At 36.6% G+C, this 27,238-nt stretch overlaps 1 protein-coding gene across 1 annotated transcript; it reads left to right on the top strand.

Annotated features, from left to right (window-relative positions):
• The first annotated feature begins 136 nt into the window (after positions 1-136).
• On the top strand, positions 137-26,941 carry BORA (BORA aurora kinase A activator). The gene is made up of 12 exons (XM_035003246.1): positions 137-236; positions 1,332-1,499; positions 3,143-3,249; positions 6,197-6,242; positions 9,193-9,274; positions 14,212-14,277; positions 15,358-15,414; positions 15,824-16,050; positions 16,594-16,726; positions 18,477-19,090; positions 25,203-25,319; positions 26,382-26,941. The coding sequence occupies exons 2-12, from the start codon at positions 1,347-1,349 to the stop codon at positions 26,406-26,408; spliced, it is 1,629 nt and encodes a 542-aa protein (XP_034859137.1). The 5' UTR covers positions 137-236; positions 1,332-1,346; the 3' UTR covers positions 26,409-26,941.
• The last annotated feature ends 297 nt before the right edge of the window (positions 26,942-27,238 follow it).

The raw sequence follows: 27,238 nt of genomic DNA, 5'->3' as shown, positions 1-27,238 counted from the left end.
GAAGCGAGGAGTTGCCATTCGAATTTACTACGCGGCCTCGATGCGATTGGTTGGTTCGCGGACAGCGGTACGACGCGATTGGCCAGTTCCCCACAGGGCCCGTGCCCTGGTTGGACTAAGACAGCGCGGAAGCGGGGAGTTAAAGAGTCTATGCCTGTCGTGGGAGCTGACCTGGCCCCTCGGGAGCGCCCTGGAGTCGCCTACTGGGGGGGCTTCCTTTTTATACACACCACTAGGTACGTTCTTTGTAGTCCCTGGCCTTTCCTCCTGTCTTGAATTGGAGAGCTCACTTTTCCTTTCTCCCGACCCACCTGCCCACTGTCCCCGGGGTGAATGGGAGCAGCGAGGGACTAGGTGCCGGGGGAGGGGGGGGCAAGCAGTGATCGTGTAGGGTTGGGAGTGACACTGGCCGCAGTGTCCACCTCTGCACTTCACCCAAGGAAGCCAGCTGCTTCAGCCTTCCCAGAAGTAGATTCTTTCTCCCTAGTCGTATCCCCCTTTGACTGAAAGTAATGCAGCCTGGCCTTCTACCCTGGGCTTCTTAGCGAAAAGGAGGCTATTTGAGGAGAGGCAACCAAAGGAGGCGGTTAATTTCCTAGTCCTAATCAGTCATACTTCTTTGAGGGGGGCTAAAGTGGAAGAAAGACACCCGTACACAAGCTTCGTCGTCACGTATTTGCTTGCTACAAATAATTGTAGTTTAGCAACTGTAGTTTAATAGGCAATTGCTGGGATATCCGAAGGATGTTCAAAGTCTTTAGAGACTTGAAATAATGAATAAATAACTATAGGTTCTTTTAGTTGAAAAGAGTTTTGTGTCTGCTATAACATTTAGTTGCCTCATTCATATGTGATTGACTGCTACTTATGTGCCACTTCTGTGAGCCTAAATCTTCTGCAGATGATTATCACTGATACTGTATCTCTCTAGCTTTAAAGGTTATTTGGAGAATCACTTTAGAAAATATATGTGAGGGGCGCCTGGATGGCTCAGTCGTTAAGCGTCTGCCTTCAGCTTCCCAGGGTTCTGGGATCGAGCCCCGCATCGGGCTCCCTGCTCGGCGGGAAGCCTGCTTCTCCCTCTCCCACTCCCCCTGCTTGTGTTCCCTCTTTCTCTGTCTCTCTTTCTGTCAAATAAATAAATAAAATCTTTAAAAAAAAAAAAAAAGAAAGTATATGTGATGCCTCTTTGTAAACTGTAAAAAAAAAAAAAAAGACCCAAGAGCATTAGATTTTGAGTTCTTTTTGCAAAATGTTTGTTGAATACATTTTAGTTGTCAAAATGAATGTGGAACTTTGTGGTTTCATTTTTCATACTTATTTCTTTTTAGTTTTCTCTCTGTGCTATGGGAGATGTCAAAGAATCAAGAACGCAAATACCACCGGAAACTCCAGGAAGGATCCCGGTTTTGAATCCTTTCGAAAGCCCTGGTGATTATTCTAATCTCCATGAACAAACTCTCTCCAGTCCTTCTGTTTTTAAATCAACAAAATTACCAGTAAGTTATTCTTGACAAGTATATACAAATTATTTTAAACGTAAACATCTTTTTTTAGAAGGGAGAAATTTATCCTGGAGCACATATGTCTGGAATGTGCTTTTTTAGTTGTAATGTTCACTATAGTGTAGTGATTGGGCTAAAAATAAGTTAGGTAGTTTTTTTTTTTTAGTTAAAATTTCTCTTTTTTTTCTTTCAGTGGATAATGTGTTGGTTTCCTGCAACTGGGTGTAGCTAGATACTATGATTGATGACATATTTACTAATACTATATTTGAGGAGACACTGTATCATCTAATTATCTATTCTCATTTATTCAGCAAATCTTTTTGAATTAGACACAAACTCTCAAGGAGCTTGCATTCTAATGCAGGAGTCAGCAAACTTTTTCTGTCAAGGGCCAGAGAGTAAATATTTCAGGCTTTGCAGGTCATCTTGTTGCTGTTACAACTAGTCACCTCTGCCTTGTATCACAGAAGCAGCCATAGGCAATATGTAAACAATGAAATATGGCTGTGTTTCAATAAAGCTTTCTTCATGGACGTTTGAATTTCATGTAATTTTCACATGTCATAAAATAATAATTTTTAAAAATTTTCCAACCATTTTTAGTTTGCAGATTGTATAAAAAGAAGCCAACATCTACTCTAAAGGAAAACTCGTAACTAACCTAGCAACTTCAAAACAATATATGTGGTATTAGTGGCTAAGGTGATTAAGGGTGATATGGAAAGGAAAGTGCTCTTTTGGAGATTAGGGAAGACTTTATCGCTTTAGCTTATTTTTACTTTTATTTGCTACACTGGAGTTCTTTTGAAGTATGATCTTTTAACCTAGTAAATTACCTAGAAAAACTGCAAAGTGCGTTGCAATTTATGCTATATTTCATATCCGCTAAAACTACGAGCAAGTAAAATTTTACAGTTAATGCAGTTTATATTGAGTTGTAAATATGACCTCATGATTTTTGATTGAACTGTATTAAATTTTAGTTCTCTGTTAATCTAGAATAAATAATAGATTAGCTGCAGCTTAATCCTCAAAACCAGAATGTGTGGGATGTTGGATTTTTAAGCCTGGTTTTGTCAAAAATGCATTCGGAATTATAGATTAGGATTTGGGTAAATTTTTGGTTCAGTTGGATAGTTGAATGCAGAAAAGCAGCAGTGATTACCATTCATAATTATTTTAAGGATCAACTATTTTATGAGCTTTTGCAGGCACTTTTGTAGTTAGGACTTCATTTCATTTCAGTTCATTCTTAGTGAAAGTAAAGACCTTTGATAAATCTAGTAAGAGATTTTTACCTTTACATGGGTATGTTGCATCACTGATGAGTATTAATTGTGGAATTTCTATACCTTTATTACTCTACTGTGATTTTTTTTCCATTATTAATGCAATTTTAAAAATCACCCAGATGGAAGATTTGGATATTTTAAAATGTAGTCCAGTCAGTTGACTTAGTGTGATTTGATTACCATTTGCCATTTAATTTAGTGGTAAAGCCAAATTTTAAAATACAAGCTTTGAAATACTTTTGCATTATAACCATTCACATTATTTTGAAGCTGACATTGGTTAGAATTTTGATGAACTATTTTAGTTTGCTTTTACTCATAGGTTCACTTTCTTTTGTTAAGACTCCAGGGAAATTTAGATGGTCTATTGATCAACTAGCTGTAATAAATCCTGTAGAAATAGACCCAGAAGACATTCATCGTCAAGCTTTATACTTAAGTCATTCTCGGTAAGTTTTCCTTTTTTGTATTTAAGTATAATAACATGTTCTTAAGTGAAGAGAGATAGGAAACTCCGAAGGTTGAATATATTTATAGGTAAAGATATCAGGGAGAAAAAATTCTGAAACAGATTTATTGTAGCTAAGTGAAGAGTGAGTTCAAAGAACTATATCCAGAAAGAAGATTCCCTTGCTAACAGTTGTAAACCTAAGTAGGAATCTTTTTTTTTTTTTTTTTTTTTAGAGATACTTCCCTCTGCTTCTTATGGGACAGCTGTGCTTTCCAGCACTTGGTAGAGAGAAGAACATTTTGAAATTTGTACCTTTCTACGTGATTGTGGCTTCTCCCATTGAATTTTTATATTGTTTTATTTTTTGGTGGTGTTGGGTAAAGCAAAATGCTCTTTCATTGCTGTTTATGTTTGGGGAAGCCTAACATCCCAAAACACATTGAATGGAAGGGTATCCATAAGCAACAGAGAGAGCTTTTCTAGACATTATCCAGTTTTGATACAAGACCCTTAGGGGATCTAAATTACATTGTACTGAAGTAAATCTAGTAATCAGAGCAGCCTTAACTTTTTGCTGTGTTATGCAGGTTTCGAGCACTAGTGTGCCTCAGACTGGTGGGCTGCTTGATGATGTCCAATGTAGTGAGAACATGCACTTCTTAGGTGGAACAGACCTAGCTTTTGATTACATAGTACTGTAATCTGTAATTATAAATAACGGTGTTTGGTAATAGTTTGGGGGCTTATTGTTGATGTCAGTTTTATAGTCTGATGTTTTAAGTATTTGAAACAATTGACTACTGGTGTAACCAGCTTTTAGTTTTCAGTCCCAAGATACATGTGTTGTCAGTCCAAAATAATGGATAATTGTTTTCCCTTTAACTTTAGAATTCAGTCACACAAAAATGTACACATGTTGAGATGCTTTTACAAATATTTGTCTGGATTTTTAACCCCTTCCTCTCTTGGCTTAGTAACTTGATGACCATTCACTGACAATTAATGTCCATCCAGAGGTGTTAGGAAGGGAATAGAATGGGGTTAGAGCATAAGAGGATTTTAACTGAAATATAAATAATACCTTTGAAGAGAAGGTGAAAAGAATATCTAAAAGCAAATGAGTGACAAATTAGACTGATTTTTTTGTTTCACACAAACTCTGTGTTTTATTATTTGCCTCTTGGTATATTCAACCATAGACAACTGTTATCTTCAGTTAAGAGATATTTATCGAGCACCTTCAGGAATACTGAAGAAGCATAGACTATTATTTCTGATATGCAGAGCCAACAGTACAATTAACCAAAGTTGTGGCACATTTCCATACTTATTAATAAATGATATGTCCTCTAGGTAGGTTTATGAAAAGAATCTTGGTGTATTTCAGTAGGTAGATTTATAATACAGAAGAGGGGAAAAGAGTGGGAAAACCCTAATTTTAATTTAATTTACTGATGTAATTCAGTAAATGATTACGGCTTCTACAAAGGATAATGAGTACATTCTCAACAAAATATGCTGACTCATTCTTAGAAACAAACTGGCTTCCAGTGTCTCTTCCTATCTAATCCGAGGGCCCAATTTCAGTGCTTCCCACCCTTTCATACTGCTCCACATAAAAAATGATAATTGTAAGGCAGATGGGTGTAAATAAATGAATCTGTGCATATGGAAGGTGAACAGTCCTGAAAAGGCCCTCCCCTACTCAGGATCCATTCAGGATATTCCTGTAACCTATTTGCATCATGCTGGTGTTCTTTGTCAGGATACTCTGTCCTGTATGACTTCTGAGAACCTTCCATGATTAGGTTCTACAATATTTGCCTAAACTGATTTTCACCGCTTCTAGCAATTGCCTGAATATTTCAGGTTCTTAAAGTCCCTCTGATGAAGCAGAAAATGTTTCTGAATGAGGTGATATTAAATCAGAGCTTACTAAATACTATATTGCTGTTATTATTATGCACTGTCATTTTGACCTGGCTTATGTTCATGAGAAGATAAAGAGAACTGAGTTATTTGTCCCCAGAATGGCTGTTGTTGAAGCTGAGATATGTGGATTATCATTGTAGTCTATTTTCTCATCATTCCCTTCCTTGAAAAATTCACTTGATTTTAATTTGTGAAACGTACATTTTTATATAAGGTTTGTTAAAGCCACAAATAATATACGTGAAAAATTTTGAGAGACAATCATTTAAGTTGTTATAAAAAGAAGTGTTTTACCAATTTATTAACAGAAAGTAAATAATCTTCCTTGGGACAGATTAAAGTGGTCCTCCAAGGCTAACTGCTTAGTCCTTGGCAAGTCTATGCCTTGTGCTCGAGACCCGACATTTTGTGTTAAATCTTGTAGCTGATAAATTTGTTTTGCTGTAATTGCATATTGTATCAAAGTGAAAAAAAAATCATTTGGACAGAATTCTATATTGTCATTATTTTATTTCATAATTAATATTTTTGCTTCTTTGTTCAGAACTGTAAGGATGATAGTTTCTTTTCTTCTATTTCAGAGTAAGAGTTGATTCTAAAATTATAGCTATCATAAGCTTGCTATAACAGAAGAAAGAGAATCTGGACAATTTTTAGATTTCTGTGGAATGAAATACTTCTTAATTTATGATGGTTAAAGGACAATGTTTATTCAAATTGCTTTATGTTGTTAATAGTAATTTAAAAATTATATCAATGTAAGCCCTTGAACAGAAAATACTATTCCATTCAAACTGAATGGAAAAGAGGGAGGTAAGCCTACCAGCACAATGCCAAATACCTAAATGCTGTCATTTACTGAATGTGATAAGACATCAGTTTTTCTCTTAAAATAAGCCTAACATTTGCCAGTTTTCAACAGAAGGAAATTATTTCTTTGAAAGCTTATTATTTTAAATGTTCAATCAGCTGAAGTAATGGCATGGTTATGTTTCTTCTTTATCTCTGTATAGAATAGATAAAGATGTGGAAGACAAAAGACAAAAAGCCATTGAAGAGGTAACTTAAAACCGTTACTGATCATAAAGCCAGTTAAGCATCAATTCTGCATGCACGTCACCCTGTTTAGGATGACTTCCTTCACATCCTTTCCTGTCGCAGATCGCCACCAGCCTGGCCTGTCCCCAGCTGTGTCTGGGCCCCTCTGTGCTCCCGTAAGACCAGCGTTGCTCACCTATGCCAGGGCCTGTCATAGTGCTCTTACGATACTGTAGTGACTGGTTTAGTGCTTCTCTCCCCTAGACTACCTTCTTTTCTTGGCCAATATTGTACTTCATTTATCTTTTCATTCTCAGGGCCTAGCCGGTTTGTCTTCCTTGTGCCGTCAGCATACCGATGAGTACAAACTTCTGTTTCAACTTGGAGTTTATGTAGAGAAAGTTGAATATTTTCAGACCTTGAAAATCTAGATTGGCATTGGCAACGGTTTTATCGTTTATTGTTAATGCTTTGAATTTTTGAAATAAAATACCTTACTAAAACATAAAAAAAAGTATATTACAAATGTAGGGGTTTTTTAAAATAAAAATAATAAACTAAGTTTTTCACTTTTTGCTGCTTTGTTTGATGATCTCCTCTTAGAGTGCAAGCCAGGGTTATCTATCTAGTTATTTCCCAGAGAGTCTTTATGTCATGGCAACATCTCTTTTTCCTTTTTCCCTCGCTAGCCCCCTCTACCCACCTCTATTCCTTAGCTATATTTGGCTCTTCTGCACCCCAGAAGACTTCAGCTATGCTGTGTGTAGAGATTAAGTGATGCTCTGGCCCCTCCTACACTTATTTTTCTAGTGTTGTTATTGTCTCCTTGTGTTTCAGATATAGCATATTTCTTCAAAAACCGTTGCATGTGCTTTACTCCTCCCAGACATTATACTTCTTTATGTAGTAACTTCAGAATTCTCATTCTGATCCAATCACTTGATTCCACCACAGTTGAATATTCTCAGACTGGTTCCCCTTTCCCAACATTTTAGAAAATATGCTTTCCCTTTAGAATCCTCAATTTTAAAGGGAAATTCAGCAGAAAATTTAAGAAGATGAGGTCGGAGTGAAAATTAGGGTCAGCGTATCAGAAACAAGTTAATATATCAGAAACAAATTAAATATTTTCAAATGTATAAATTTTTGAAAGAATAAATAAAATACATGCAGATAGTCAAAACAAAACAAAATTTGGACTTCAAAGAAAAATTATAAAATGAAAATGAAGAGCTTCTTGTTTCCCATCTTCCTAAAAATAAGTATGTGATATTTATACTTTCAGATTAATTTTATGTATATAACAGCAAATGACCTTTAACAAATAGGATCACCATTCTCGTTTTGCATCTTGCTTAATAATGTTTCTTAGATTTTTTATTATTAGTGCATACTGATTTTTAGTAACAGCATAGTATTCCTTTTATGAATGTGTCATAACCTAACTCAGCCCCTACTGATAGATATTTAGGTTGTGTTTGGTGTTTTTCTATCACAAATAATGCTTCAGTGAACACACTTGTACATATATCTTTGTGTAATTGCAACATACTTGCTAAGTCAGAGGCTTTGTGTTTTCAGTTTAGGTAAAGTTTGCCATGCCGCCCTCCCAAAAGGTGATAGCAGTTTTTACTCCTGGCCACGTTATGACACTTGATGTTTTCTCATGTCTGCAATACTGGTTATTGTTCAGCTTCTTAATTTGTATTATCCCTTTAAAAATTTCATCTTGTTAATTTGGATTTATATGTTTTTCATTTTGATTGAACTAAATACATTGCTTCCTTAGTTGGTGGGTCCTTTATATTTCTGGAAATTGTACTTATCGTAATTTCTGCCCCCTCCCCCTCTTTTTTTTTTTACATCTTTCCTCATGTCGAGGAAATTGTTCTTTACCATATGTATAGCAGAATATAAAAATGTTTTGGGGGTACCTGGCTGCTTCAGTCCTTACAACGTAAGACTAAGACTCTTGATCTCGGAATTTTGAGTTTGAGCCCCACATTGGATGTAGAGATTACTTAAGAAAAGAAAAATCTTAAAAAAAAAAAAGAAAGAAAGAAAACTAAATGTTTTGAATTCGTCCCAAAACAGAGAGTGGGAAGGGAAAAATCCTGTATTAGACTTTATTTTGTGTCTGGGATGAAAAAGGAAAGACCTGTATCCAAATGCTCTTATCTCCATTTGAGTGTACTGGCCAGTGGTGTACTATAAATGTTTAACAGCTGGCCCTCTGGCTGTGGGAGGAGGCTGATTTTTAGTGACTGCTGCTTTCTCTAATGTAAATACTCCAGCCGTGGCCAGTTTCAAGTTACTGCTGTGACGTTACCGAACGGTAAAAGAAGGGCAGCGGGAGAGCAGTGTGTGTGGGAGTACCACCATGCTGATGCAGAAGACATGATGAATCTCAGGAGCACCGATTCTGGGGAGCGCCCAATAATTAGCGAGTCCTGCGTTGGGGCTTTTGCTACCTTTTTGTTTTATATATTTATTTGTAAGTTGACAAGTTTTTAACATTGGCTTTAACAACTGATGCACAAAATTCCAGAAAATTTAATAATTAGGTCTTGAGAGCCAGGATAAGCCTGTGCCAGCACAGCAATCATACGAGCTTCCTTGTATACATCTATTTCCATTTATTTCTTCCCTCTTCATCCTCCCTTTTGTCATCTGCACCCTCCCCCCCCAAAAAAATTGGGAGGAATTAAAAGTATTTCTATGATTAATGCCCTTAGATTAATTTGCAAGTTTTAAATTTTAGTGGTTGAAGTATTAACATTTCTCTTTATATATACTTTACATTTCTTTTTATTTTACCTTTGGTCATTTGTGCTTTTAAGTATTAAGATTTTTAAATGTAACTAACTATAAAGTCTAGGTAACATGTTTGATGATTATTTGAAAATAACATGGGTACTTGTTTATATTGGGGGGGGAATTATACCTAATTGTATGACTTTAATTTTTCTAGTTTTTCACAAAAGATGTCATTGTACCCTCTCCTTGGACTGATCATGAAGGGAAACAGCTTTCAGAGTATCATTCCAGTAAATGTAAGTGTACTAAAAATCATATGAATGAAAATTATTAAATCATAGAATCGTAAAACTCAGTGAATATAAACAATATATAGTGAAGTGTCAGCTTATCTGCTTGGGTAAGGAGCTTGATACACGTTAGATTTCTGGATACCAGACAATTTAATCTTTTAAGGGTCAGGTTTCCAGGTAAGGAATGAACAAGTCATGAGAATAAAAGGCACAGCATAGAGAATATAGTCAGTGATGTTGTAGTAGCGCTGTGCGGTGACAGACGGTAGCTACACTTGTGAACAGAGCATAACATACAGAGTTGTACAGAGTTGTCAAATCACTGTGTTGTGCACATAAAACTGATGTAACGTGTGTCAACGACAAAAAAGCTGTTTAGAGTTTACAATTGAAAATGTGACTAAAATGTACTGAATTCTTATTTTTGGCCATTTTGTTCTGAATTTAACTTCTTCATGACTGTTGTGAGTATCAGTTATGATGGTTATAGAGGATCCATTGATGCAGAAATAGTTGGTATTGAATCAAGAACTGAGTTGGTGTTTTCTGCCTAATTTTCAAGGTTAATATTTAAAATGAAATTCTTAAATTGCTTTGCTTTTTGCTAATTTGCTGATTTCTTATAAAGGTAGAGGAAATATGGACACTTGACCTCTAGGGCAGTATTATATAGCTGATTATATGCAACATACTATTAATAAGGAAACTGAAGGACAAACCAGTAATCTTTTATTTTTCTGCCTTCAGGAAATGGTTATCTTTTATTTACTCTCACTGTCCTTTGAGTTATGAGCCATGTTCGAGTATCCCTTGTATATATAGGCTCATTTCAGTGAAATTGCCTACTCTTCTATATAGCATTCATTAATTATGCTCTCAGTATAAGAAGGACTGTTCCGTCCTTTATCAAAAACACAATAATAGGTAAAATGGATTGAGCACTCTCCATGTGCTAAGTGCTTTCAGTAATTCCTTACAACAGCTCACCTGAGGGAGGTACTATTATTGGCCTCATTTGATGAGAAAAGCTAGTTTTAGAAAGCTTAGAGCACTTGTTCAGGATTACAAAGAGGATAAAAGTGGTAGAACCTGGAGTCACAACTAGACGTTTTCAGTTGGAGTCTGTATTCTCAGCCATGACAAACAGAAGGTAGCATGCAGTAGTGGGTGGAGACCTGAGCTGGAGACCTCCTGCTACTATAAACCTACAGGGGTGATCTTGATCAAATTATTCGGTCTCTTTAGACCTCAGCTTTTTATTTATAAAATAAAGGAGGTGAGCTACATAGTTGTTTCTCCCAGCTCTTAAAATTTCTGTCCAGGGTGACATTTTCATAGACACTAGTTTTTTCCCCCAACTCTTCATGTTGATTTTTGACAAGGTGAATCAACCTTCTTATATGGTCTTTTTACAGGTGGGCACAGGCAAATATGGTTTTGTTTATTCACATTGGCTTATACTGTTAACTTTTACTATTTTTAATACTTGTGCAGCAAGGTGCTTCAATGAATATCCTTGTGTGTTTTTATTTATGGACTTGAGTGAGAATTTATTTGGAATATACACATAGGCTGAGAATTCCTAGCGTATAGACTATGTGTTTACCTGTTTTGACTATGCAGTGGCCCCCTTCTCCAGAATGAATGCACAGTCTACATGACCACCAACAGTGCCTAGGATTCCTATGTCCCCACATCCCTGCCAGCCCTTGGCATTATCCAGCTTTCAAATGTTTGCCTTTCCTTTTTTTTTTTAACTTAATTTTATTTACATTCAAATAATTAACGTATAGTGTATTGTCAGTATCAGAGGTAGAGTTCAGGGGCGCCTGGGTGGCTTAGTCGTTAAGCATCTACCTTCGGCTCAGGTCATGATCCCAGGGTCCTGGGATCGAGTCCCGCATCAGGCTCCCTGCTCACCCGGAAGCGTGCTTCTCCCTCTCCCACTCCCCCTGCTGGTGTTTTTGCTCTCGCTATCTCTCTTTCTGTCAAATAAATAAATAAAATCTTAAAAAAGGGAGAGCTGAGTGATTCATCTGTTGTATATAACACCCAGTGCTCATTACATCACATGCCCTCTTTAATGCCCAACACCCAGTTACCTCATCCCCCCACCCACTTCCCCTCCAGCGACCCTCAGTTTGTTTCTTCTGATTAAGAGTCCCTTTTGGTTTGTCTTCTCAATTTTGTAATTTTGTCTTGTTTTATTTTTCCCTCCCTTCCTCTATGCTCCTCTGTTTTGTTTCTTAAATTCCACATATGAGTGATAATGCATGATAATTGTCTTTCTCTGATTGACTTATTTCACTTAGCATAATACCCTCTGGTTCCGTCCATGTCTTTGCAAATGGCAAGATTTCATTTTTTCGATGGCTGAATAATATTCCATTGTATATATATATATACACCACATCTTCTTTATCCATTCATCTGTCGATGGACATCTGGACTCTTTCCATAATTTGGCTATTGTGGACACTGCTGCTATAAACATTGGTGTGCAAGTGCCCCTTCAGATCACTACATTTGTATCTTTGGGATAAACACCTAGTAGTACCATTGCTGGGTTGTAGGGTAGCTCTATTTTCAACTCTTTGAGGAACCTCCATCCTGTTTTCCAGAGTGGCTGCACCAGCTTGCATTCCCACCAACAGTGTAGGAGGGTTCCCCTTTCTCCACATCCCCGCCAACATCTGTCGTTTCCTGACTTGTTAATTTTAGCCACTTTGACTGGTGTGAGGTGGTATCTCATTGTGGTTTTGATTTGTATTTCCCTGATGAGTGATGTTGAGCATTTTTTCATGTGTCTGTTGGCCATTTGTATGTCCTCTTTGAAGAGATGTCTGGTCATGTCTTCTGCCCATTTCTTGACTGGATTTATTGCTTTTGGATGTTGAGTTTGATAAGTTCTTTATAGATTTTGGATACTAACCCTTTATCTGATAAAAAATGTTTGCCATTCCTAATGGGTTGTTTGACATTCTAAATGATTGTTAAAATTTTCATTTCTTTATTACTAATGGTCTTTGAAATTTCCTTTTTTGTAAAATACCTGTTTATAATTTATTGGCTATATTTTTATTGGAGTTACTGGGTTTTTTTTCTTGGTAATTTCTAAGACACCTGGTTTAACAAAGTTATATTGGTTCTAAACATTTCATATACCATCTCCCATTCTGTCATATGTATGCTGTTTTTGTTCTTGATGTCTTTGGTTGCATAGAAATTCTAATTTTGATGTAATCAAATCCATCAATTTTTTTTTTCTCCTTTGATTGTGTTTTAAGCTTATTTAAGAAGTCCTTCTAGGGGGAAGGAACCAAGGAAACACTTGCAATAGAGTTGAAAAGCATAATAATGCTGCATTTGGTGTCTTTCTGATCTAAGGAGGTCAGGGAAGGCATGCTGGTAGAAGATAATTTAAGCTGAGACCTAATTAGCCAGACTCAGCAAATGAGGGAGAAAAGTCAGAATAGTATGAGAAATACTAAATGTGAGAGAGAACCTGGTTTTTTTTAGGTGCTCAAATAAATAGCGTTTAGTTGGAGGGCAACTGTGCTAGAGACAGACAAGGTTTTGAAGGGCTTTCTACGATGCTAAGGTGTATGGACTCTAGCCTGAAGACCAAGGACGTTACAGGGTTTTCTGCAGCAGAGTACCTTGATTACATTTGCTTTATAGAAGGTCACACTGCTTACAGCAAAGAAAGCATTCAAATGTAGAATTTTCTTTTTTATATTTTTACTCATTCTGACAATATTTACTAGGCGACTTTATTTACCCATCCACTCACTCATTCACCCATTTATTTAAGTTTATTAAGTTACTAATCTTTATTCTGTAATGTTCTTTAAGCTTTCTGACCTTTTTGTTTGTTTGTTGTCTCCTTGCCTTTTCCTTCCTTTTGTTTATATTAGTCATTTTTGTCATTGTGTGTGTTTTTTTCTTTCTTTTTTTATTATGTTATGTTAATCACCATACATTACATCATTAGTTTTTGATGTAGTGTTCCATGATTCGTTGTTTGCGTTTAACACCCAGTGCTCCATGCAGAACGTGCCCTCCTTAATACCAGGCTAACCCATCCCCCCACCCCCTCCCCTTTAGAACCCTCAGTTTGTTTTTCAGAGTCCATAGTCTCTCATGGTTCATCTCCCCCTCATGGTGCATTTTTTTATCTCATGATTTTCAAGTTACAAAACTTAGTAGTCATTAATTTTCAATTAAAAAAATATTTGCAGCCCTACTTTTGGTTCCTGTTATGAAAAGAAACTGAACATAGTTTTATCAAATTTTAGGTTCTGTTGAAATAATCTGGCATTTTAATTCAGACAATTTATATCACCCATTTTGCAAAAGCATTAAGCAACAGAGGATCTGTTTAAGGACTTTGAGGTTGACTAACATGCATCCTCAGTCTTTTAAGATTGACATAATACAGAGTAACCATACTTTCTTTAAAAACTATTACTTGGTGCCTCTTTATTTGCTGTGGTAATCCTTCAAGTTTTATCTCCGTGCTCCTTCAAAATTAAAACACTAACAGAAACATGCCAAATTATTATATATGCAGATATTTATTTTAAAAGTGTTATAGAATGAAAGTTTTCACTTTGTTTATTTTTTTACTCTGGAAAAGGTCACCCTTAAAGTAAATGGAGAATATAAAATGTAAGATTTCAGGGGCGCCTGGGTGGCTCAGTCGGTTAAGCGTCTGCCTCCAGCTCAGGTCATGATCCCAGGGTCCTGGGATCGAGCCCCGCATCGGGCTTCCTGCTACGCGTAAAGCCTGCTTCTCCCTCTCCCACTTCCCCTGCTTGTGTTCCCTCTCTCGCTGTGTCTCTGTCAAATAAATAAATAAAATCTTTAAAATTAAAATAAAAAAATAAAATACAAGAAAAAAATAAAATATAAGATTTGACACTTAAAATGTTTTATAGGTATTAATATAACTAGTGAATCTCCAATTGGAAGAAAACTGACCATCCATTCTGAGAAAAGCAATGGTGAGTATGAATATACTCTGAAATGAAGAATGTTCCACATTAAGCTACATTTGATTTTAAATTCAGTTTTTGTGATAACACTTTACTCTGGAGTCGAAATTGTTTAATTATGAATGAGCTATAGGAGAGCTAATTTTTTTTTTTTTTTTTTAATTTATTTGACAGAGACACAGTGAGAGAGGGAACACAAGCAGGGGGAGTGGGAGAGGGAGAAGCAAGCTTCCCGCAGAGCAGGGAGCACGATGAGGGGCTTGATCCCAGGACCCTGGGATCATGACCTGAGCCGAAGGCAGACACTTAACGACTGAGCCACCCAGGCGCCCCATGGAGAGCTAATTTTTAAAAACAATTAGAATAGATATGTCCCTCCATGTTTTAGAAATAGCAGTAGTGTGTGTGTGTGTGTGTTGTTGTTGTTGTTTGAAGCATATGAGTCAATTTCTGGTTTTAGAAAGCGTTTTTCTGAAAATTTGTGAATAATTAGGAAATCTATCCCCAAATAGAGTTGACCCTTGAACAACATGGGGGCTAAGGATACCAGCCCCCTATGCACTCGAAAATCCATATATAATTTTTTACTTCTGCAGAATATAACTGCTAATAACCTACTGTTGACTGGAAGCCTTACTAATAACATAGTCAATTAACATGTATTTTGTTTGTTACATGTACTATGTAGTGTATTCTTACAGTAAGTTAGAAGAATACATTAAGAAGATCCTCAGGAAGAGAAACTACATTTATAGTACTGTACCGTAGTTATTGAAAAACAGGTACATGCAGTTTAAATCCATGTTGTTCAGGGGTCAGCTGTAGAGGCTGGCTTCTTTTCTGATTCCAGTGCCAGCAGTACAACCAGAAGTTAACTCTTACCATTAACAGGTTTATATCAGAGCTGGAAGGTGTAGGAAACTGCTTATGGAAGGGTGGCATGTTTTTAATAGAATGCATAAATGAAATAATTCAATTTGGCTGGAATATCATGGGGAGATGGTTGATTGGGAAGCACATGCTAAATTGCATGTAATATGCTTGCATTGATTTATCCACGTTTGTATTTATTTATCTGCTTGCTTCCAGCTGCTTGTCAGACATTGCTATCTCTTCCTGTGGATTTTAATTTAGAAAATGTATTAGGTAAGTATCGTATTTGTTTAAACCTTTAATAACTTAGATAGAAGGTTTTGTTTTGATGGCTTTTTGTAAATGGAAATAGGTGGCATTGTCTCTTTCTAAAGAAGTAGGAAAACGGTCCTAAAATTTCTTTTTCTATAACTTGGCCTGATGAGCATTTTTGTCATAATGAATTTTGCTTTAGACATAAACTATTCATTGGCACATCTTATTGGTTTTACCTATGCTAATAAGTACTCAAAAAAGAATAATTTCAGATTTCAAACGTCACATATGCAATTAAACTTTGCCCTCTTTTTGAAAAAAATCCTAATATATAGTACATGCTTTTTTTTTTTAATCATGTAACTGAAGCATAATTGCTCTTCAGAATGACTAACTTTGCCTTTTATTCTGTTAATATTAAATATAGGTGACTATTTTAGAGCTGATGAATTTTCAGATCAATCTCCTGGAAACCTCAGTTCTTCATCCCTCAGAAGAAAGCTGTTTTTAGATGGCAATGGAAGTATTTCTGACTCCTTACCTCCAGCTTCTCCTAGAAGTCCTCGCAGTGGTGCTCAAGCCTCAGTTGAGGTTTTTTATTCGATAGATTTATCTCCTGTACGGTGTAGGAGCCCTGTGCAGACACCAAGTTCGGTAAGAAGCGTATGAAAAGTGTACTGTAGTTTGCTAGAGATGGATCTCGAGGCTCATTTTGTCCGCAAGGAATGGTTGCTTTGGGGTTTTATATTTCATGAGGGGTTAGACCAGTTCACATTTTGTCATTAGTCAGGAATGTTTTGGTTAGACTCCATTTTTGTATTTAGAGGTATACAGGATGGCCAGATTAATCATGAGTCTCAAGGACTTTCAGCATAAGTTGTTTTCTGAGCTGTGTAAGGTTTTCAGTTTACCACAGCTGGATTGACATTAATGGAGTAATTTAATTTAAAGTTGTTCATAAACAGCTGCATCTGAGATAGATTGGTGTGTTTAAACACTGCATTTATATTTTATTTTGACTAACATACTCTATTTCAAAATTTTTCCAACAGTCTTCTTAATTGTTCTTGCCTTTTGGTGAATGACCAAAGTTTATATGACCTACTTGGTAAACGTGTTTTGAAGATGAAAATAAATAGCATATGGTATAACAAATTGAGAAAGAGAACCGTATAATTTTATTTATTTTTATCACAGGGGCAGTTTTCTTCCAGCCCTATTCAGGGCAGTGCAAAAAAATACAGCTTGGGAAGTAGAACCAGCCCTTCACCTCTTTCTTCACCCACTTTCTCACCAATTGCATTTCAGATAGGAAAGACTCCACTCTCGGGTATGTCTCATAAGAAAGTACCTAATTTCAATTTCTATATTTACCAACATTTGTTATTAAAGAGTTTCTTTTTTAGCTTGTTCTAACTGTAGAGCTCTAAATGACCCACTAATCTTCTAAAATTTAAAAACTGGCTTTTTAAAACAAAAGGAACAATTTACCTTCAAAACCTGGATTCTTGACAAAGTTCTACACTAGTATTAAACACCGGTCATCTGATTAGCAGTATTTATATCAAGCATTCTTGTAAAGGGAATCAAAGAAAGATGGCGGTTTTAGAGTTAAGTTGGTTTCTGTGTGCCTTCTGACCTGTAGGTTCAGACTTTGTAATCAGATATTCGTATTTTGTAAAGATACGTTTGTTTAAGACTTTTAAGGTAAATTTAGTGTGTGGAAATTTACATATTTCTCTTTGCAGTATGTTAGTTTCTCTGAAATAAAATTTTAACTCCTTTGAAAAAATTACAATAAAAAGCTATGCATAATAAATAAAATCGGAAACCTGAAAACTACTTTTGTTAGTGTTTATGTATGTATATGTACTTTTGCATAAATACGTATGTACTTTTGTTTGGAGATAGACACACACACACCGTAGTTCTGTGGTCTGCTTTTTTCACAAAGTATTGTATTATGAATATTTTCATAGGTCATTCAAATCATTTATTATTGTATGAAACAATGATTTTGAGATGTATCATTTGTTTTCAACCATTGATGAACATTTAGATTGTTTCTAATTTATTTTATCAAATAATTATTTTTGTATATAGTACATATTTTAGGTTAAATTCTCAGAAGTGGAATTATTTGGTCAAAGGGGGTGAATGTTTTTAAGGATCTTGATGAATTTTGTCAAATTTTCTTTATAAAAGGTTGTACCAATTGAAATTTTCATCAGTAGTACATAAGAAAGTCAGTTTCTGCCATGTAGAAGCACTGGTATTACCATTCTTTGTGGTGTTTCTTAATTTGTTATATTACAAAGATGTCTCTTACTGCTTTAATTTTTGTATCAAAGATACAAAATGATGGTGTTGAACTCTTTCCAGATATTTATTGGCCCTTTATTTTGGGGGAGGGATTCTTAGTTCGTACTTCACTGTTTTCGTTAAACAAATGCTTTCTTATTGCTTCAACTTCCATATTTTTTATTATTTATGTGGCTGACCGCTTCATATGTTTACTTGCCATTGGGAGGATTGTTTATGGGCTCTTGCCCATTTTTTTAAACTTCTGTTTTTTGTTAAGCCAGTGAAGTTATAAAAAGTATTATATTTTAAAGGACCTTTATCATTTTGATTACCATTGTTAAGCTTTTTGTTATTGCAAATATTATTTTACAATTTTTTGCTTGCTTTTTAACATTGCTTATAGTATTTTGCAAGGTTTTTACCTGCTTCATTTACTGGGTATAACAATTAACTTGCAGCTCTCAGCTGATTTGTCCAGTATCTTCTTCATATATGAACACTATTACTATAGGAGCAATATGTTTATGAGGAAATAATTCTCAGGGAGTAAATTATTTTGTTTAATTAAAAGGAAATGCCAGAGGAATTCTTTTTGAAGAGTCTTATGCTGCTTACTGAGACACATTCATTTGTGCTGTTGTTTGTAACACCAAAATTTCACTTCAGTAAACAGTACCATGTTCCAGAAATCCAGTTTTTCTGGCATTAAAACACTTAGTAATGTCTTTTCCATTTGCATGTTTTTATGATGGAATTTTTCCCTTCCAATCTTTTAGAACAAAGGAAGTTTACTTTTCATTCTCCTGATAATTCGGCTGGAACAACAAATTCTAATGGAATTACTAATCCATGTATCAGAAGTCCTTATATAGATGGCTGCTCACCAATTAAGAATTGGTCTCCTATGAGACTCGAGATGTGTACAGGCGGTACTCAGTATCGGACCTCCCTGATTCGGATACCTTTCGCTCTCGAGGCTCACGGGGAAGATGAAGAAGATCCGGTGAATCTTCCTTCCACAGAATCCTTGTCACCAGCCATGGACACGGGTGGAGTACACCTGCGGCAGGTGACCAGTGACACTTCTGCACATGGCACACGTTTGGTAGTGACTGCCATGTCTATTACACAGAATCAGTCCAGTACTTCTGAGAAAGAATTAGCACTGTTGCAGGATGTTGAAAGTGAGAAGGAGAACAACACTGTGGATATGGTTGATCCTACAGAAATAGGAGATGAGAACACTTGGATTAAGGAGCCGGTTGATAATGGGAGTTTGCCCATGACGGATTTTGTGAGTGGGATTGCCTTCACTATTGAAAACTCTCATATATGCATGTCACCTCTTGCAGAAAGCAGTGTCATTCCTTGTGAAAACAGTAACATTCAGGTAAGAAATTTTAATATTCTAGAGTCCTTTACTTTCTCCCTTATTCTGTGTTTTTCTGAGATTATACTAAGAAAATAGGTTAATTGTGAAGACTGTAGTATTATATAACTTTGTGTGTGTGTGTGTGTGTGTGTATATATGATATTTTTTAAAAATATCAATCCATGGTGACACTAAGAGGGTTAGTTTCTTTTAATTGGGACTGATGTTGCGTATTTAATATTCACATTCACTGGTACTTATTTGGAGTAGGGAAAGATGAGAGCAGAAAAGAAATCAAGCTGCTCTGTTTTTATAGAGTGCTAGGGTCAGGCAACTTCTCAGGATTCATCTCTTTCTCTCATTCATTAATTGTCATAGTCTTTGAGCTGAGAATTTTGAAAGAACTTTAAAATAGTCAGAAAGGCAATTCTTACCTGCCATTTTATAGTAACAACATCTAGCTCTTATATAGCTCTTACCTTTTTCCAGGCATTATTCTGCGTATTATTCTGAGTAACACTTTACATGTGTTAATTTATTGAATCTTCACAGGGTTATTGTGAAATAGGTGGACTATTATCCCCATTTTACAGATGAGGAAACTGAGGGTCAGAGAGGTTAAGTAAATTACCTCCATTGGTAGCAAGTACTGGTGCCAAGATTTGAATCCTGGCAGTATGGCTTTAGAGTTCACGTTCTTGAATCCGAGTTTGTACTGACTCATGGTAATAGCTAACATGTACACAGGGTTTCAGTGTGTCAGGTGCTTTTTCAGCCACTTTATATGTAGTCATTCATTTAATTCTCCCACCACCCTATAATGTTTTAGTGCTGTCAGTTTTGGAATGCTAAAATTTAAAACTCACAGAGGGTTTCTAAATGACCCAAAATTAAATATAATCCTCTGCTCATGTTTTTATGTCTGTATCGTCTTTTCTGACTTCTAGGATCTTTGTTCAGAAAAAATACACTAGAATCACTTTTATATGTGTTAGCTTCTAAATTTGGTTCCTAAGGGAAAAAGCACTTACATCAAACTTAGCCTTCACGGTATTGTTAACTTCTTTTCCTCTCCTTTTTCCTCACTGCCTTTTTTTTTTTTTTTTCCAGACCATTTATAGAAGAATCAAAATGCTTTCATTGAAATACACTTTAATCATCTAACTCAACTACCCATTGGAAGCCTATTTCACTACTAAATTGTCATCCAATCTATGCTTGAGTGTCTGCAGGGGTATTCTAATCCATTTTCGGGCTTCTCTTATCATTACAAGCCTCTTCCTTATATTGAACTAAAATATGGTTGTCTGTGATATCTACCAGTCAGCTTCAGTTTGACCCTTTGGGCCGTATCATAATAATATTTACCTTTGGCAGAGCATTTAATAGTTTAAAAACTTCAGACATTCTTATTTTCCTACCACAAAGGCAGCTTCTAACCACTTGAAGACAGCCATATTTTCCCAGGGCCTTTTTTTTTTTTTCTTAAAGATTTTATTTATTTATTTGACAGAGAGAGACACAGCGAGAGAGGGAACACAAGCAGGGGGAGTGGGAGAGGGAGAAGCAGGCTTCCCGCAGAGCAGGGAGCCCGGAGCAGGGAGCCTGGAGCGGGGAGCCCGATGCGGGGCTCGATCCCAGGACCCCGGGATCATGACCTGAGCCGAAGGCAGACGCTTAACGACTGAGCCACCCAGGCGCCCCTCTCAGGGCCTTTTGACTTGCTTTATTGTGGACTGGTTGGCTTCCCTGTGTGGTACAAACTGTCATCCCAGAATATCCCTTCAGATTGGGAATTCCCTTCACCTCTCCTATGTTTCCTGTTTTCTGCATTCCATTCTTGTCTTTCCTGGTTTACCTCTCACTTTACTGGAACACATTTTCTGGTAGCTTTGTGAGGAGGAGTACATTTTTAGATACTGCATGTCTAATCATGTATTCTTCATTCTCTCACATGAGAGTTTGGAAATAATTGTCCTTCAGACTTTGAAGGCATTGTTTCATTGATTCTACTTCATTATTGCTGGTGAGAGATCCGAAACCATTTTAATACTTAATCTTTTGTATATGATCTTTTTCTACCCACCCCTGGACATGTATAGGATCTTCTCTTCGTCTACAGTGTTCAGCAATTTCAGTGATTCTTTGGCGTGGGTATCTTTTTGTCCATAGTACTGGGCACTCAGGAGAGCCTTACGATCTGTAAACTCATGCCCTTCCCTTCTTGGATCTTTTTTTGAATAATATCTTGGATTTCTCCTCTCTCCCTTTCATTTTTCTTTCTGGAATTTCCTTTTAATTCTCCAATTTTTAAAAATCTTTCCGCTATATTTTTTATTTCATTTTTGTTTGCGTATCATTAACTTCTAAGGCTTTTTGGGGGTGGAGGGGCTTTGTTTTTACTTTTGGTATTAATTTAAAAATCTGTAGCATGTCTGGCAAGGCATCCAATGGTCTGACCTTTGCCTTACTCATCAGCTTCATTTTGTTTCCCTTCATTCTCTTTGTTTCGGTCACATTAGCTTTCCAGAGTTTTAAATAACCATCTTCCTTCTTGTTAAAAAGAGCCTTTCCACACTCTGCTTAGAATTCCTCTCTCTCCTACTTGACCTGTTAAACTCCTATTTGTTTTTTAGTTCACAACTTAATGATCACATCCTCAAAGGAGCCCTCCCTGATCACACTAGCCAAGCCAGATCTCGTCATATGGTTTCATAATTCCATGTACACTTTGCATTATTTCCATTCAGACCATTTATCGAGTAGTCATGAGTGTTTTTGTTTATCCCAGAGCTTATGTGTAATAGCTGTGGAATTTTTATTTGTGGAATATTTGTGGAATGAAATATTTGTGGAATGAAAACAATGAATGTATAGGTAAGTTCAACCAGAGGGACTGTATGAAGTGAGAACAGTGAGCCAATCAGTGTTTGGAACCCTGAGGAAAAGTCAAGGGTTTGGTAAAGAAAGGCGATCCCCCAAAGGAAACTGAGAAGGACCAGCCAGAGGGGAGAGAGGGACATGAGGAAAGCATAGTGTCATGGAACATCTTAAGAGTGGTTAGTGCTGTTAAAGTAAAAGCAAGGAATATAGGGCTTGAAAAGTGGCTGTTGAATTAATAACGGAAGTAATTTGGTGAGTGAACAGCCTCAAGGTGGGGTGGTGAAAAGTGAATGGAAGGAGAGTAAAGAAGGTGAAGTCATGAAAAATTATGTGTAGATAACTCTTTGAAGAACCTTTGTTGTGAAGGGGAGGGTTATCATAGCTAGAGAAGAACATTAAAGTCCAAAATCTTTTTGAAGTTTCTTTTTTAACTTTGTTTTTACTTTAGATGGGAGAAACTAGCATATTTTAAGTTGAGAGGGAGAAGAGTAAAAAGAACAAAGAAAATTAGAAATTGAGCAGGATAATTATTAATAATAGGTATCAATTATGTATCCTTTTCACATACCAGAGACCAGGGCAAGTATTTCAGTTAGAATCTAATCCCCATGATGCTTTACAGCAGATGCAATAAATCTAATCTGTAAAATCGTGATGCATTTTATACATGAAGGAACTGAGGTGTGCGAGATGGGATAGAATCTAGAGCTCTGGGAGGAGGATTAGCACAAGTAACCCTTCCACTTTCATGGGGGACAAGGGTGGGGGGCTGGGATGGACGTGGGTACATATATTTGTAGTTGGGAGCTAACATGGCTTTAAGGAGCTTGGGCTTGGGAAAGCAAAGTGGCAGATTTCAGTTTATTTCCTAGCTCAGTTAGTTTTATCAGTTTCAGGAAGTGAGAGCTTCTTTGAGTTTGTTCCCTCTTATTTAAAATGGGGATAATAAGAGGACTGTAGGATAATAGTTTGATCATTGTGAGTTGAGTTCATGTGAGTATACTTACAATGCCTAAATACTCCCTTAGGAATGGGCGACAAAGACTTCTGTGACAGGTAGCAAGCAAGAGGCACAGAGGACAAGGAAGATGAGGGTGGTGAGCGAAGGGCGAAAGTGCTGAGGCCTGATTGCAGGGAATGCATTAGAAGCCACAGTGCTTGCCAGTTGAGAACCTGAACCTGGAATGTTTTTGAAAGACCACATCTGATTTATGTGGGAGAAAAATACAGTAACTGTGTAGGATGATTGGCAATAAAAACACCATTTATAGGTAGCATAGTCCAACTAGAAGAAGATCTACATTGCATTCAGAACTAAACTTGAATTAGAGTTCTGTCATTTACAGGCTGTGGATCTTAAGGCAAGGTCCACTTCACAGTGAGCCGAGCATGACTTTTTAATCTTTTATAGCCCTCTTCCTTCTCAGCTCTAAAATGTTGCTGATGCCAATTTCGATGCCTGTGGGGAATTACGAGATGATCTATATTGTCTGGTTGGTTCCTGGTAGGCATCCCCATTAGTAGTGGTCTACATGAGAGCCAGTGCAGTCAGCCGCCATCTTATGGGGCCGCCCATTGATTCTTCTCTTCCTAAGGAGAAGAATCTTCTCTTCCTGTGTCTTACTCCCTAACGTATTAACTTTTCCCTTGATATATTCAGTTATGCATTACTATTGAGTTGTATAAACCAGTTGTTTGGCACTGGTGATAAAAGGAAAAGTAATTGTCAGATTCTCTGGGAGCAAACTGATAATTCGCTTTTGATCAAATAGCTGTGGAATGGTAACAGAGCCAGGTGTTTCTCCCTGGAACATAATGGAAGATTCTTCTTTTACATGTCACAAGGGTTTTGTTCAAATAGAACATGACTCCAGTAGTGAATACATACTCATTCTTCCCTGAAAACTGGAAACATTTTTCTGAAGATTATGGTAGAATGCACTTTCTAGGCTATTCTAATGTTTGTGATGGAGACAAAAAGTACAGCCTTTTCCTTCCTCTGACCCTAATTTGCAGGAAAGAGTTTAAGTGCAGGGTGAGTCCCTCACGGGGTTTGGTGTTATTTGGTGCTCAGCACTGTGCAGGTAGATGTAGTGTGTGTCGTGGACAGGGGCGTGGGAGCCTCAGCTCTTCATCACTTCATTCTGTCCAACCCTGTGAAAGGCCACCTTTCTGAACCTCTGCTTCCTCAGCTGTGAAGTCTATAGGATTGCTGTAAGGACAAAGTAAGGATGGTAAGATGGAGAGTGCCAGACAGGCCCGGGCACTTTTTTAGGACCTCAATAAGTATTTATCCTCTATGTACCAAAACTGAAGTTTGCCAGAATCCCTTTTTTCACTTGGGGCTTGCAACAGTACGTCCTAGAGAATGCTACAATTAATTAAAATGAAAAGTTGAACTAACATCTAGAGCCATTATATATGTGGTATTATTATGAAAGTAAGTTTGTATTTCAACAATGGGTGTGAGTATAATGTAACTGACCTTTTAAAAAATGTGAATTATCTTGAATACTCTTAAAGATAGCATGCCTTTTAGGTAAATCCTACTTAGAGATAAAACCAAGCTATTCAGAGACAAGCTTGGTAAAGCTTGAATTGAAGAAGTTGATTATATAATCCTCACTTTTATCTGCTGGGTGTGATCACACAGTAACAGAAAAGCAGGTTCATAGTGCCTTGTTCAGATTCTAAAGGAAACTACAAGATGTATTTTATCAAAAGGAATGGTGTAATACAGTGACTACTTTGAAGAACAACCAGTTCTATATAGAACTACCTCTTATATTTCTGTATTTTAAATTTAATTCAGTATGATCAATATTAAATAATACATTGTATTGTTCACTTGTGAATCGTAGTATATAGGAGTGCCTGGGTGGCTTAGTCGTTAAGCGTCTGCCTTTGGCTCAGGTCATGATCCCAGGGTCCTGGGATCGAGTCCCACATCGGGCTCCCTCCTCGGGGGGAAGCCTGCTTCTCCCTCTCCCACTCCCCCTGCTTGTGTTCCCGCTCTCACTGTGTCTCTGTCAAGTAAGTAAATAAAATCTTTAAAAAAAAAAATAGTAGTATATAGTGACTCACTTACTTTATATATGTTGTATATTTTATAGGAATATATAATTTCAGAAATATTTTATATAAATATTTTTAATTTTACTTAAACATCAAAGTTCCTCAAATTTTGTGGATAAGTGAATCCATTTGCAATGTTATCCTTGGTGTTTTTTTTCATCCTTCCTGTCAGATGGATAGTGGCTATAACACACAGAATTGTGGAAGCAATATTATGGATACTGTTGGAGCAGATAGTGATGCACAAACCTTGGAACTTGAGAATAAATCTCAAGTTTTTAATACAAAGGTATGGAAAAAACAGAGAAAGCTTGATATGGTTGTCTAAGTATTTATTTAATATGACTTTTTTCAGGGGCACCTGGATGGCTCAGTTGGTAGAGCATGTGACTTGATCTCAGGGTTGTGCGTTCGAGCCCCACCTGGGGTGTAAAGATTACTTAAGATCTTTAAAAAAATTTTTTTCCAGTATTTTTTCCACCCATTTTGCTTAAAATTTTGTTAATTATGTTTATGCCTCATCCTGTTTTCAGTTCATTTAACAGCAGAAGGTGGTATTTAAATCAAAACACTTCATTTTCCTAAATAACTCTTTGGCTATGGGACAGGTTAAGAGGCTGGAGAGGGAGGGCTAGTCCTACTTTGGAATAGGCACCTGAACTCCTTTCCTTACAACTAAAGGGGAATAGGAATAGGGGTGCCACGACCGTTTTTTTGCCCCTAACATTGTTTCAAAATTGAAGTTAAAGAATTTTAATTATTAGGAAAATGATATAACTGAGAGACCACACATCAAAGTAAGAACTCTCAAAGGTAAGGGCTCTTTTCTTAAAATCCAAAAGCCTTTTAAGACTATGAATAACATACCTTACCTACTAAGTATTTGTAGAGGTATACTTTTGACTAGGACATTTACTGTACCTTCTAGGTAGGATGGTTATAACTATATGCATATTTGAGGAAAACCGGTCGTAATTTTAGGCAGTAATCAGGAGAACCTTTGATTTTTATATGCCAATTTGTTCATAAACACAACAGCAGCAAGTGTACAACTGAACAGAACTCTCTCCAGGTGAATATTAAGATATAATATGGAGGCCACCTTAATTTCCCTTTCCTCCATTTTGTTGAGGTGGGATTATAGTTGTTCATTTAAAAGTAAGCAAGCATTACGGTATAGGAAAAGGACTTTTTGATGCAGAATATTGATTTATAGAAAACCCTATCTTCACTGTCCCTGTAGAATTCATAAGGAAATCTGCATTCAGGTTTTAAAACATGGTAGCTACACCCTTGAATAGTCCTATTCAAGCAGCAAATAAGGTATTTTCTTTTTTTTTTTACCCCACAGGAAGACCGTGTAACACAGAGGTGTTGAATGAAAGCAGCAACTCCTCCTCAAGGCAGCAGTCCATAGAATACCTCTCAGAACCAAAGACCAGTGGCTCCTCACATGATTTTTTATGCACAGGATCAATAATGTGATCGTGATTGGGAAAAAGTTGCTTCAACTAACATGCTTAGCTTTTTTTCTTTCCTCCCTTAATGTGAAAAATCAAGGGCTTAATTTAGTGACATGGCAACAACAGAAAAGCTCCTAGAACTTTCAACTCATCGAAGTACAACTGTATTTTTTATTAATAAATATTTTTGTACTTACCTGGATTGATGTGTTTAACAATAACAGGTTTGAGAACAAGGACTTTGCTCTGTCCCACAGGGTCAGTGAACTGCCTGTTAGTAAACCTTATCAACAGCACTGAATTTAGCAGTAGTTTTAAGAATATGTGGAATTGTGAGGGTACTATTTTATTTTACATAAAAACGTGACTATACAGATGAATTTACATTTATAACCTTTGTGAAAGAAATCTTAGATATAAAACATTAAAGAGGTAGGAAGGAGATTAAGCAGGTTTCCAGAATTTTTCATTGATTCGTTCATTTCTGTGTACAAATTCTTAGTTCCGATGGTAACTGTTCTAATTACTACTTTAAAAAATGTAAATACTAGAAAAGTAGTACTAACAGCATCTTAATATCACATATTATTAGTGGGGTAAGTATGGGATGCCCAGGATATATCTCCACCCCTAGGGTAGGGACACCCTTTTCCAGCTCAAATTTGGCTGGGGAGAGGAATAAGAACCTGGGAGAACTAAGAAAAACAGTGGGGACCAGGCGACGGAGTGTCTGTAGGGCTAAATT

Source organism: Mirounga leonina, unplaced genomic scaffold (assembly GCF_011800145.1).
Source record: "Mirounga leonina isolate KUSES-001 unplaced genomic scaffold, KU_Mleo_1.0 Mir_127, whole genome shotgun sequence".
NCBI classification, from domain to species: Eukaryota; Metazoa; Chordata; class Mammalia; order Carnivora; family Phocidae; genus Mirounga; species Mirounga leonina.
The sequence above is the reverse complement of the archived record's forward strand: the minus strand, read 5'-3'. Positions and strand labels throughout refer to the sequence as shown.

Excerpts from the sequence above, each read along its gene's own strand:
- BORA (XM_035003246.1), top strand. The coding sequence starts at position 1,347 with ATGGGAGATGTCAAAGAATCAAGAACGCAAATACCACCGGAAACTCCA. Across the intron at positions 6,243-9,192 it reads GACAAAAAGCCATTGAAGAG|TTTTTCACAAAAGATGTCAT; the intron begins GTAACTTAAAAC and ends TAATTTTTCTAG. Across the intron at positions 9,275-14,211 it reads AGAGTATCATTCCAGTAAAT|GTATTAATATAACTAGTGAA; the intron begins GTAAGTGTACTA and ends AATGTTTTATAG.